Consider the following 13,263-nt stretch of genomic DNA (forward strand, 5'->3'; position numbering starts at 1 on the left):
GTCCCAGGCTGCGGAGGTGATGGTTGTCTTCTCCAGGGGTAGCTTCGGGAACCCAAATCTGCACAAGACATTTCCTTTCTTGCACGTTTTGGAGTGATTTCGGCTGTGCACTTGCACCTCCGACACAATTTTGTGAAGCTCGGGGTCTGCTTTCTCGTCAGGCATCTTGCAGCTTATGTAGCGGTCGATGAACTTGATAACGTCTTCGCAGTCCTCGGGATCCTCAACCTCGGGTGCGTCCTTGATCCAAACCAGCATGTGAATATGTGGACTTCCTCTGGCTTGAAACTCCACCCGATAAAAGTAATCCTCCACTGGGCCAATGGGCTGTGCAGGTGACAGGATCAGATCTGTCATGAGCGCATCCACTCTCCTCTCAAACATGCGCATGACAGTGACGGGGTTGCTCCGGAGAATCTCGCATTTCTCATTCCAGTCAAGCTCTGAAAAGTCCCCTTCCTCACCTTGTTGAGCTTTTATGATGTCAATGAATTCAGGCCATCTCATTTCCGCAGCAGAAAAAGTTATAAAGAACGTCAGCTTGCCCAACTGTCTGGCCATAGCGTGAAGATCTCGCAGCGTTTTCTCCCAGTACGCTGGAGTGCCTCTAAGGGGTTGCATAAAACGTGTCGCTTCCTTGTTTTGGATTAGTTTTTCCAACTCTTCTTTATCCTGAAGCATTTTGCTTGAAATTGTCCTTCCATCCTTGGCATTTTTCTTCCCCTTCCGTATTTGGATCGACATGCTATTGGTAGCCATGTGAGTTTCCGTTACAAACTGCGAAAAGAAGAGGTAACTTTGGTCCTTTGCAAACCGGGAATCCACACAGAAAAGCCTCACGTTGAAATACCTACTTGGGGACAACTTGATTTGTCTGACCTCATCCAGTGTGTTCTGTCCAGTTGGGAACTGCACAGGAAAGGCCATGGCTTCAAGTTTTGGGATGGTGAAGAAGCCGACGGGTTTGTTTCCTTGAGCGGGAGCAATGCTGAATATTCCATCGCCATATGACAGAACTTCCTGTGCTATGTCAGGAGGCTGCATACACGTGTCCAGGGCCAGACCAGGTCTAAGGTCCTCCTTTTCTTTGTCCACGTCATTGGGCTGCTGTCCATCTGTTGTGTCGGCAGTGGCTTCCATTTCTCCTTCTGGGTTGCTGGGCTCCCCAGGCTGTGCAGCATCTGGGTTTTCCTGTTGTGCATCCTCTTCATCGACTGGCTCATCATCTTGCAGACTTTCAAATGTAGCGCTCTCATCTATCGCTACGTCGCTGTATTCCGAATGCGTCTCCTTCAGTTACGTGAGTCCTGCTAGCACATTCTTCATGTTCACCGTGTAGAAGTGCTGATGTCCCTTGTACTTGATGTTCCGCTTCAACTTCACCTGCAACAGCTGGGCTTCAGTGCTGGGCCTCGGGAGAGTGTTCACGGTGGCTTCCACCTCTGACGGTACACACACAACTGCACCGTGTACTGCTCTTTGCCGTCCTTTGGGCAACGCAACTATTTTAGCAAACGGCAGGATTTTCGCGATCAACTGCCTTTCCAGCACATTTAACTCATCCAGCTCTGGGGGAATGGGTGCTAGCTCCAGGTTATTAGCAACCGCGATGGATGGCATCCTTCCTCTGAACAGGTGGTTGTCACAGGTGTGGCAGATCCACTCCTGCATCCTCTCTTGCGGAACGGTACATGGGGCTGAGCATTTACCGTTACATACATGGACATACTTACCTGTCAAGCAAGCAGCCACCACGCAACTGTTTCTGATATACTTGGCTCTGTTGCAATACTTTACCTGATTGGGAAACAGAGCTCTGTGGCACACTGTACAGACATGCGTAGGCCCATGTCGAATCCTTTCCCGGAACGAAGATATAGCAGCTTCCATTAGAGGGTTGACCACAGGCTGTGGAGTTTTCGGGCAGCGGCTTACGATGTCTAAGTATTTCCTCTTTATTCTCAGTGCACAGTGCAACTTGTGACGAATATGACGTGCAGCATCTGTCGCGAGTCTATCCTTTTTGTTCCGGGTGCAGCGTCGTACATGATGCAGCCTGAATTCTGGGTCGTTGTGATATTTTTCCCTCAGATACTTTTTCTGTTTGGTTTGAAAAGCAGCGTCGGTGCTGTACCTCTCCCTCACATACTTTTTCTGTTTGGTTTGAAAAGCAGCGTCGGTGCTGTACCTCTCCCTCACATACTTTTTCTGTTTGGTTTGAAAAGCAGCGTCGGTGCTGTACCTCTCCCTCACATACTTTTTCTGTTTACTTTGAAAAGCAGGATCCAAGTTGTATCTTCTGGTGATGTATTCCTTCTTTTGTTTTCGGTGATGACAGTCTTGTGCATATTTGGTTTTCATTGCCTGCACTTTTTTCAGCTGCAATTTCAAACTGCTGGCATATTTCTGTTTTTGATATTGTCTCCTTTTCATGGTTCTCCGGCCATTGTCTTCAGTTGGTACATGTTGCTTTTTGCACTCACTTGGTCTACGCATAGCTTTTCTTCGCATTTCTTTGCTCAGTTTGGAAAAATCCTGCACCGTTTTTGTTGTGTGATGTGTTATGTTGACTCCCTGATTGTAGTCCAGATTCTTTGGTTGTCGGTCATCAGTTTTTCTCCCTGGGATGTTGGCTTCCACACACATTTGTGCTTCTGGTACTGCTGTTGTTGGTTTTGTGATTGTCAAATGTGCTGACTGTCCAGGGGTCTCACTGGAACTGTGGTGACTCTCAAAGGAGACAGGCATAAACTCATAGCTTGCATAAGGACCGCGGTCTTCAAAAAGCTCATGCAAGTGGTCAACCATGTCACTCAGGTCACAGAAAGTCAGCATAATTGCAGTTCCACTAGGGTGTGGCAAACCCATTGCAGATCTTGAGTGGGAATCAAACAATCCATAGCGTCCTGACCTGTCGCGAAACACTGCAATGCACTCGGGAGTTACAATGAGAAAAGCACAGCTGACATCTTGTGACAGGCACTCCAGTTGTGTGGCAAGGGGCAATCCTCTTCTCCTTCGAGGGCTGCCTTCTTCGACTGTCAGGGCACCGACCCTCAGATCCGACATGTTCATGTGCACACTATAAGTACCGTATTGACCCGAATACAAGACGGGGTTTTTTTCCTGGAAATACGTCTGAAAAAGTGGGGTCGTCTTATATTCGGGGTCTAGACTTTTAAATGTCATTATACATTCACAACAACAGATGGCGCCAGATTTGTAAAACGAGTCAAGCGAGCCACCGTCTCTCACAACTAGCCTACAGCGCCAGGCGCCTGAAAGATGGAGAGACACAGTGACCATCTCGAACAAAGTGGCTCAAAAGTAGGCCAAGTTAACCAACAACAGCGGAGGAGTTATGATGCCAATTTTAAGATCATGGTGATCAATGCAGCAGAGTCATCAAACAACTCTCGAGCAGCTAAGAAATATGATGTCACAGAATGTAATGTTCGAAGATGGCGAGCCCAAAAAGACCGTCTTAAAAATGCTAACAGTCAGAGAAAATCTTACCGTGGTCCTCAAAGCGGCCGCTTCCAAGAGATTGACAGGAGAGTGTGTGAATACGTGACTGAAAAACGGAACGATGGTATGCCCATTACCAGAGCCATCATTCAGCTGAAAGCCTTGGAAATCGCCAAAGAGCTGAACATACCCACCACCGACTTCAAAGCTAGCCTCAGCTGGTGTAGAAGAATGATGCGGCGCAATGGACTATCATTGCGACGCAGGACAAGTCTTGCCCAGCGCTTGCCCTCAGACTTCAGAGAGAAGCTACTGTCTTATCAGCGCTATGTGATTAACTTAAGGAAACAGCACTCATACCCCCTGGATCAGATGGGCAATGCTGATCAAACGCCTGTGTTTTTTGACATGCCAACATCTGTCACTGTACACAAGAAAGGTGAGAAATCAGTCATTGTGAAGTCTACTGGAAACGAGAAGAGCCGAATCACTGTCATGTTGGCGTGCCTCGCAGATGGAACCAAACTCCCCCCGTACGTTATTTTGAAACGCAAGACAGTACCTAAAGAGGCAATGCCAGCTGGCATTATCGTACGTGCCCAGGAAAAGGGCTGGATGGAGACTGGGCTTGTAGTGGACTGGCTCAAGGTTGTGTGGGGCAGACGGCGTGGGGGACTCAGAAAGAAGAGGAACATGCTGGTTTTGGATGCGTTCCGTGGACACTTGACTGAGCCAGTCAAAACTCAAGTGCGGGCGATGAACGGCGACCTGGTGATCATACCGGGGGGCATGACAAGCCAGCTACAGGTGTTAGATGTAGTCGTTAACAAGCCATTCAAGGATAATCTGCGCAAGAGATACACAGAGTGGCTCCTGTCTGGTAATCACGCGTTCACACCGTCTGGAAAAATTCAGAAGCCTGCAGTACGTCGGCTCTGTGAATGGATCCTCCAGGCATGGGATGCAGTTTCCCCAGAGAGCATCATCAACGGATTCAAGAGATGCTGCATATCAAATGCCTTGGACGGCAGCGAGGATGACGTTATATGGGAGGAGCCGGGTGAACCAGAGCATGGAAGTGACGATAGTGAGAGTGAACAAAGCGAGGCAGAGGACCTCTGTGAGGAATAGTCTAATGTCTAATGTCCTGACATGACATATGAGGAGCCGAGTTAGGCCAATTTGCACTACTGTTTTATTGCAATCTAGCCTGTTTTTTTGTTTTGTTTCAAGACTGTTCTACAATTAGACTTCACTTTGACGGTTAATGCAGTTATTGAAATTTTGATAGGCTACATGGTTGTTTTTTCACTATGAGATGGATAGCCTAATTGGTATTAGAAATACCAATAGACTACAGTTTATTTTCATTTTTGTGGTATTTAAATACCATGAGTCATTAATTTACAAATGTGATTACATTTTATTTAATTTAAATGTGACAGTTTCATCTAAAATATATTGAAAACATGATTTTATTTAAAACATGTTAAAAACAACAGCCTACCTTGTTTTATTCAATGTGTTTTTATTATCATTATTTTCAAATAAAACGATTTTCTTTATAAAAACAATTTTGGTTTTCCAAAAATGAGTCTTGAAAAAGGGGGGGTCGTCTTATAATCAGGGTCGTCTTATATTCGGGTCAATACGGTATTTGAATCCGTGAAAACCTGTTTTGGCATCTCCTCTACGGTCAAGTGGTTACTTTGGAATGTTTTGTCCAACAGAAGCTGCCGTTTAATACCTACATAGAGTGCATCTCCCTGTTGAAGCACTCTGTCAAGGGAGCGTGTGTTGAAATGCAACCCCTCCTTGTGGTAGGCCAGAAAGGTGAGAGCCATGCAGGTGCACTGATGGTTACGAGAAAAACTTACATACCTCTTATCCCCCTGAGAATGACTCGCCCTCACGGATTGAATGCGCTGACTCGGTCCAATGGTGGAATCCTGACATTTTATGAAGGAATGTTGTCATTTTTATCATTTTCATTCTGATGCACATATTTCTTTTATAAGTGACAGTTAAATCATTACTGATATCATTAATCACAATTATTTTTATTATTATCATAATTATTTTTATGGTTATATTCTGTTATATTCTGTTTATCATACATTACATGCCTCCAACATATGTAACCGGACAAGGCTAAGCAGTATCTTTTCCTATCCATCCTTTGACAATAAATGTCCTACAGACAGTCACCTTTATGAAGAGATTTTCACATGTTATGTGTGTACAGTGTGCATGTAAATTACCTGGCTGGTACGCTCTTTAAAGGTGAGTGGCTCCTGTGGCTTGTCAGAGCATGATGCACCGAGCTCCTCCTCCTCCTCCTCCACTCTCACTGGTCTGCGAGGCGATGGCTTCGAAGACTCCTCCACGGCGCTTGCTGTTGCCTCCACCTAAAAAAAAAAATTGTATGGACTGCATGAACAAAATGAAGCCATATATTTTTTACATTGTGTTACAATTATTTACTAAATACAACAAACATGTAAAAATGTTGTTGTTGTTGTTGTTGTCTGTCTACTCAAAATACACAATAATCAATTCCAAATAAGTCAAGTATTCCTTAAATAATTAGACATAATATGACAAACCTGCTGCTTTTCCTGTGTCCTATTGGAGGCAACACGTCTCTCCTGATGTTCCACAGTTGACTTCTGATGTAAGGAAAAAAAAAAACATACAAACTTTTTTTCAAACCATATTTGTGGCTTAGCTCCTCTCACACAATATAAACAGTCTTGGCTTTTACTAATTTAGATACGTCAGGAAGGGGGAGACACTTTTTAATAAGGCCTCAATGAAAAGATAAAATTTGCATCCAAATTACCTTTCTGCCTTTTGGAACAGCTGTGCACTCCACAGCACTGGGACAATGTGGTGGAACAGCTTCATCCATCGCATCCAAGATTGCAGGGCTAAACCACACAGGATTTAGTGGGATGGAATGCTCCAACATGTCCACCTGTGAAAAAAAAAAATACAGAAAGACTTGGTGACCGTCAAATCATACACATCAATAATCATATGTTAATTTTTTAACATAAAGCAAATTATAAACATGACAAACCTGCTGCTCAGGTCCCGCAGGCTGGTTCGTCTGTAATGAGAAATGCCATCGTTTATATAAACTTTATATACTCTTTGACAAAATCTAATGTAAAATGTTAACAGAATATCCCTTTTCACAAAGTTTCAACTACACAGTTACAGTGTGCAATCTATTACCTTCTTGGTCTGTCCAACAACTGTCCAGACAAAAGGGTTGGATGGACGTGGCACGGTGACCTCACCCTTCACAACCACTTTTGGAGAGACTCTCCTGACAGGTGGCGATGTCTTGGGAGAAGTCTGTGCCCTCTGCACCGTTGCCTCCAGTTGCGGGTAAGCGGCAAACCACAGCAACTGCGCAAGGATCTCCATCCCAGCATCATCACTCAGGTGTACCTGTCAGACATAATCAAAAATAATTTACAAAACAGAAATTTGACAGTAAATCTGTATCCCCCATGAAATTAACTTTTTATATCATCTACAAAAAAATGCACATCACACTTTTTTCATGTGCCATTTGAGAGTAACATATTATACTTACACCGTCTGTACACCACAGGTCAAGTCGTGACAGTGGGAAGTGTTCAGTGACAGACATGTACCCGACATCTGAAATAAAAAAAAACAAAAAAACATCATGACTTATTTGCCACTTTAATATTAAGAAAATTATAATGCATATTACATTAGTTTGCCTAAACAGGCATAACCTGTTCTACATGTTACTGTACTTTATCATCTTTTGTTTGGTTTATTTACTTACGCATTGCTGCTGCCACACGATGGTACTCCTGACGCAGAAGATCCTGCATGGCCACCTCTATGTTCAGACGGGGAGGAAAGTCCAGAACACAGACCTATAGACAAAAAGTTGTTTATCAAAAATTACATTTTCTCTCAAAATGTCATAGACATTAAAATACACACAATCGCTCATAAAACCAATTATATTATCAAACATATAATCATGACAATAACAATACAAAGAAAAATAAGCTTACGTTGGGCCAGGTAGCACAGACAGTCTTCAGGAGCTTGCCAAAGTCTGTCCCTGCCTCGCTGATGGTCCGGCTAGCAGTCAAGTTGTTGCTGGGTGCCAAAAGACAGACTGCATCGGGTGTCCGAGGCAGAGCAGCATTCAGCACCTCAGTCCGCAACTCAGCTGCCGATGCCCCAGGGATGGACAGGACGCCAAAGGAGAGTCGTCCCTCTGGCATCCCCACAAATCCATCTGCGATGGCTCGTAGATGCGAGTCACCGACAAGCAAGACAAACTGCATAAACAAAGACATTTTTTTGGTTAATGTGTGAAAATCCCCCCCCCCATTACTCCTCAGATCAGATTTTCGTTTATAAATTGTAAAAGAATTATACCTTCTTGTCTGGTGACTCAGCTGGGATGACCAATTTGCGGGTTCGTCTGGTAAAGGTGGAACGTTTCCATTCATTCACTCGGTGGCGAGAACCTGTACCATGGCCTATTTAGAAGCAAACAAAGACACTAAAACTTTGAAACCTTAAAAATAATGAATTATGTAAATACAACAATTAAACATCTTTGTATTATAAAAATTGCAAAAAGCTCAGGGAAGACCTGTTAACAATTAAGCAACAAGAATATACAACTTACACATGTAATGAAAAAATGTAATGAAAAAACAGTGGGCTACATACGTGCGCGAAAGTCAGTGGAAGGCTGACGATGTCCCTGATGGTAGGACTTGGTGTGTGGCATCTAAAAATTGTAACACACCAAAAAAGTATTACATCACCACAATAACTGTCACATGAAATCGTTGGGCATATTTGTCCCTTTAAAGTTTTTGTTTATCACAGTTAATATTTTGGCTATGAATTGTACTTTGCTAGATAAAAATACTATAAGCTATCAAAGTTTGAATAATACTGTTTGTTCCATGAGAGATTTAATGTGGGCGTCTCTGCTCTGTGCTTCTCGTAGTAGATTGAAGCATTGTGTAGTTGTGCCACACTGTACTGCAAATGCCCTGTGTGTGTCAACTGTGGAAGAAATAAAAATACCCGTTCAGCCTTGGAATGGGAGCAGGAAGGTGTGGCCGGCAGAGGGATCTGGAGTTTGGCCATCTGATTACACATAACATCAAGTTAGGAAAAGTGAAGACATTGAATTACACAGTGCATTTATTTAATAATTATAATTGATAAGAAGCAAGAAGTGAGAACTATACCTTCTGAGCTGGAGACTGCGAGGGGGTCCTTGCATCCTTCTGGGTCCAGAATGATTGGGCCAGGCATTAAGTGACACAATCCAGTCACTTGACACTTAGTAGAACCACTCATTTTTTCCACATCTACTTTAATGCTTTGCAGTCTATTGTAACATGCAGCCCAAAAGCTATCTGTTGTGTAGGTACCTGCTCGGTGACAGTGGATGGATCTGCCAGGTCCAGCTTGGTCCATCGCTGCTTCTGCGCCTGGGAACGCTTTCCCTTCCGTGGCATCTTGTCCTTGGCTTCGTCAACCTGTAAACACTCCAAAAAAACTTCCAAACACGGGTATTGTTTGGGTTTTGTTTGTGCTGTGTTTGTGTATGTAATTCTCGATTTAAGATCACTCAAAAATCTTCTGATGCAGTGAGTGAATGTCTTCACGATGTGAATGGGACGTGACATGTTGGGTCACACTGAGACCTTTACCCTACTATCTCCAGTGGAGCTCTTTACTAGTATTGGAAAAGTGATGTTTCTTTTTCCTTTGGTCCTGTTGCCCAATTGACTATTGAGTTTGTTTATCTATAGTTTGTTACACACTGTAGTCAATGGAGATATTAAGAACATTATCAGTATGCTCACCATTTTTCATCAGTGTGATGAAAGGCATTTTGATTTTCTAAAAGTTGAGGAAGTTCATGTCAAGATTAAGACATATTGCGGGTCACAATATGTTGTTTTTCTGTTATAATTTGATAGCTTGGTTGGCAGCAGTTTCAGTTAATTCTAGAATTTGAATACAAAAAACTGACAAAAACCCAAAAGAAAGTTATTGTCTTGTGTATGTAAAAAAAAACTTGTTTTCTCTTTAAACTGTTACACGATATTGTTCAAAAAATCTTAAGACTGACAATAGTGTATGTTCATCATTCTTGAAATAGTCTGCATCCCAACAAAATGCATTTTAATTTCAATTGTTTACATATTAAGACTGACAGTTCAGATCTTTTGTACTATAATTTGATAACTTAACTTGGCAGCATGTCCAGCTTTTTGAGTACTAAGTTTTAAGTTTGACAACATGCCTGAAAAGAGAACCAAAATTCAAACCGAAACTTGTTTTACTTGTCCTACAGAACAAATAAACTCTTTCAGTTTTCCCTTCAAACTGCTGTCTCTCTTTGTTTCAACAGCACTTACAGCTTTTAGTTCAGCTTACTTGAAAATGTTAAGGCAATCGGTTTCCTGATATTTTCCTAGTAATGTGAATGCTTAGGCATGTAAGGATAACTTTTTCTTTATGAGTACTGCTTACTTAACATAACTCAGATTTTATAGTCAACCTAATTAATTATTTTGAGTTAACAATATTCAAGTTTACTGTAAGGATAACTTTTTTTAATGAGTACTGCTTACTTAACATAACTCAGATCTTTAAGTTGTCTGAATTGACATTTTATAGTCAACCTAATTAATGATTTGGAATTAACTATACTCAAGTTTACTGCCATGACATGAGTTGCCTGAATACAGTTTTTTTCAGCTTTAACAACTTAAAATTAATAATCTACTTTACATGGAAATTTTGAGGCAATCGGTTTCCTGACTTTTTTTAAGTAAAGTCAACTTATTACAATTTACAGTGTAGGTCCCGCTGTTTAGTGAAGGTGATCTTATGTCTTGTTTTATCGAGAAAGAACAAGCGATTCCGATCAAAGGACTTCAACTCACAATGTCTTTGTAACTTTCACTGATCAAATATACAGCGGGTCAGGTTCTGTCTCACAGCACAATCTGACAGCTTTCAGAAGGTTTTAATAATAATAATAATAATAATACATTATATTTTAAAAGCGTGACGCTTAGCCGGCGAAGCCATTTTTAGATTACCAATGGAGGACAACTAAACCCGGGGAAAATCCAACATCTCAGTGTCACCAGATATATTTTCCGGTTCCGATTCATTGATGACAACTTGAAGTAAAACAAAGCTGATAACTTGATTTTCAGTTTTTGGTACATTTTAAACAATTTAAAAATGACGGGAGCGCTTGGGCGATATCGTGAAATGGCGCCCTCGGGCGCTATAGGGTGTGTCAATGGCGGGAAAAATTTACTTCTGTCACAGGAATACTAGTTTTGAAATGTTCCAATAACATAACAGGGCTAAAAGTGATCAGGTAACAGTTAGCTTAGCTATAAAATTATGTTAGCTTCTTGAACAACCAACAAAGCCCGCACTGGCTAACAACTAGCTAGCATGGTTGCTAAATAGCCTAAATGCATTGAAGTCGATGCTCAAAGTAATCCAAACTAGCATCCAGTATTAATTACAAGGTAAAACACACAAGCACGTTCAACATTACTCAATCCTCCTTACCTTGACTGCAACTTGTGGGATTGGTGGTGGTCCGTGTGGCTTGTTCCTGGCGCAGCACCGGAATTTAAAAATTATATTAAAACTCTAAGTTAATGTAAAAGCTAAACACAGTATGTACAAAATATTAAAAACACGTCAGTATAACAACAACAAGAACAAGAATGCGGAATAAAAACGAGGTATGTACAAAATGGCTAAAATAGCTAAATTAAATTGATGTTGTATAGGTGTCTCAAGTCAAAGGAACAAAGAGGGCGGGGTCACGGTGTGCAGAGATTTTATCACATGAGGAGGCGGGATCTTAAAGCTACACTTCAATTTGATTGGATATTATTTCATATTACTTTTCATAATCCAACTTATTGGCCTATTGATTAATAAATGAATTATACAATATTTTGATGCCTATTGATAATGATAGGCCTATTACTATTGTTACTGTTCACTACTGATTATCAAGTAAAGTTTAGTTTAGTTTATTAAATGTTCCATCTTGTGCCTGGTAGAATAGTTATGTCTATTACTAGTCTAATGAATTAATTTGTACAAACAATTGGGTTTTTTATTGACACAGATGTTCCTGAAAAATATAATGAGACTATAACAATCTTCGTTCTTTTTTTTTCAATCATTTTATTTTATTTTATTGTATTATTTAAATTATTTTATTGTTACAATGATATACGGAAAAAAACAACAACAACAAAACAAATTAACATCACATCATGGCATATATGGGTGGTCAACACAATAGCGCACAAAGTACTAACAGAAAAGAGCACTACACAATTATTTCCAATAGAACACTCGATCTTTGTTCTAAGCCTTTCATAAGCCATGAAAGGCATTTATGCATATGTATTAGACCTATTTCTACACTGAAGGGCAAGGCGCGCCACTCTATTTTGGGCTAATTGTAGTTTTCCCAAGTCCTTTTTCGCTGCACTCGACCACACAGCAGGACAATAGTCAAGATGGGATAAAACCAGTGCCCGGATAACCTGGACCACAGAGGCTGATGTTAAGAACTCAACACATCTCCTATTATCTTTACCCCCCTCCCCATTTTCTTGGTTGTGTTGTCTATGTGAGTAGACCATGACAGATGACTGTCTAATGTGACACCAAGCAGTTTTGTTTCTTCCACCTGTTTTATTTCGATCCCTTTCATTGAGCTTGGTATTTGACTGTAACATAGTGTGAACCAAATACAATACATTTTGTCTTTGAGATGTTTAAGACCATTCTGTTATTCAGGACCCAGTCTGATACTAGTTGTAACTCTTTGTTCAGAGCTACAGACAAGTCATCCACAGTAGTAGCTGATATGTACAATGTTGTGTCATCAGCATTGACACATTAGTCCTGTCCAAGACCAACGGCAAATCATTTGTAAAGATTGTGAATAGTAGCGGCCCAAGGCAGCTCCCTTGCGGTATTCCAGACTGTACATGTTTAGTATCAGAGAGACTACCATTAAAGAAAACTCTCTGTGATCTACTGAACAAATAACTCTTTATCCATGTCACAGCAGAGGATGAGAAACCATAGCAAGAAAGTTTCTCTAACAGCAATCCGTGATCAATAATATCAAAGGCCGCACTGAAATGTAGTAAGACTGACCCCACAAGTGTCAATATCCATTAAACAGTCATCTTTTATCTGCGTCAGTGCTGTACATGTTGAATACCCATCCCTGTAGGCATGCTGAAAGTCTGTATTCAATTCATTTTCAGCGAAATAGCTCTGTATTTGATTAAAGACAATTTTCTCCATGAGTTTTGCCAGAACTGGTAGAATGCTTATATATCTAGATCTGGCTCACAAACTGACTGAATACAGTGAGAGCAGCGAGATTTGAGTGAGGGACGGCGAAATTGGCCGCTCCACACATTTCTGAGATCTGGCTCACAAACTGACTGAATACAGTGAGAGCAGCGAGATTTGAGTGAGGGACGGCGAATTTGGCCGCGCCACACATTTCTCAGACCGAAAAGCCTGAAATGGCTGCTGGCTCACAAACTGACTGAACACAGTGAGAGCAGCGAGATTTGAGTGAGGGACGGCGACATTGGCCGCGCCACACATTTCTGAGACCGGCAAGGCCCGAAAAGGCTGAAATGGCTGCTGGCTCACAAACTGACTGAATACAGTGAGAGC

General features: G+C 41.6%; 1 protein-coding gene across 1 annotated transcript; it reads right to left on the minus strand.

Annotated features, from left to right (window-relative positions):
- Window positions 1-5,772: 5,772 nt before the first annotated feature.
- Window positions 5,773-9,014, minus strand: LOC139660680 (uncharacterized). The gene is made up of 10 exons (XM_071538884.1): window positions 8,928-9,014; window positions 8,742-8,780; window positions 8,575-8,637; window positions 8,209-8,269; window positions 7,909-8,012; window positions 7,536-7,808; window positions 7,298-7,391; window positions 7,076-7,143; window positions 6,774-6,927; window positions 5,773-5,876 (listed from the first exon to the last, which is right to left on the minus strand). Exons 1-10 carry the CDS (start codon window positions 9,012-9,014, stop codon window positions 5,773-5,775), a joined length of 1,047 nt encoding a protein of 348 aa, XP_071394985.1.
- Window positions 9,015-13,263: the final 4,249 nt, after the last annotated feature.

This window comes from Centroberyx affinis, unplaced genomic scaffold (assembly GCF_046629955.1).
Source record: "Centroberyx affinis isolate AG114_WGS23_722 - 3 ecotype Tasmania unplaced genomic scaffold, CSIRO-AGI_Caff_v1 ptg003362l_1, whole genome shotgun sequence".
NCBI lineage: Eukaryota > Metazoa > Chordata > Actinopteri > Beryciformes > Berycidae > Centroberyx > Centroberyx affinis.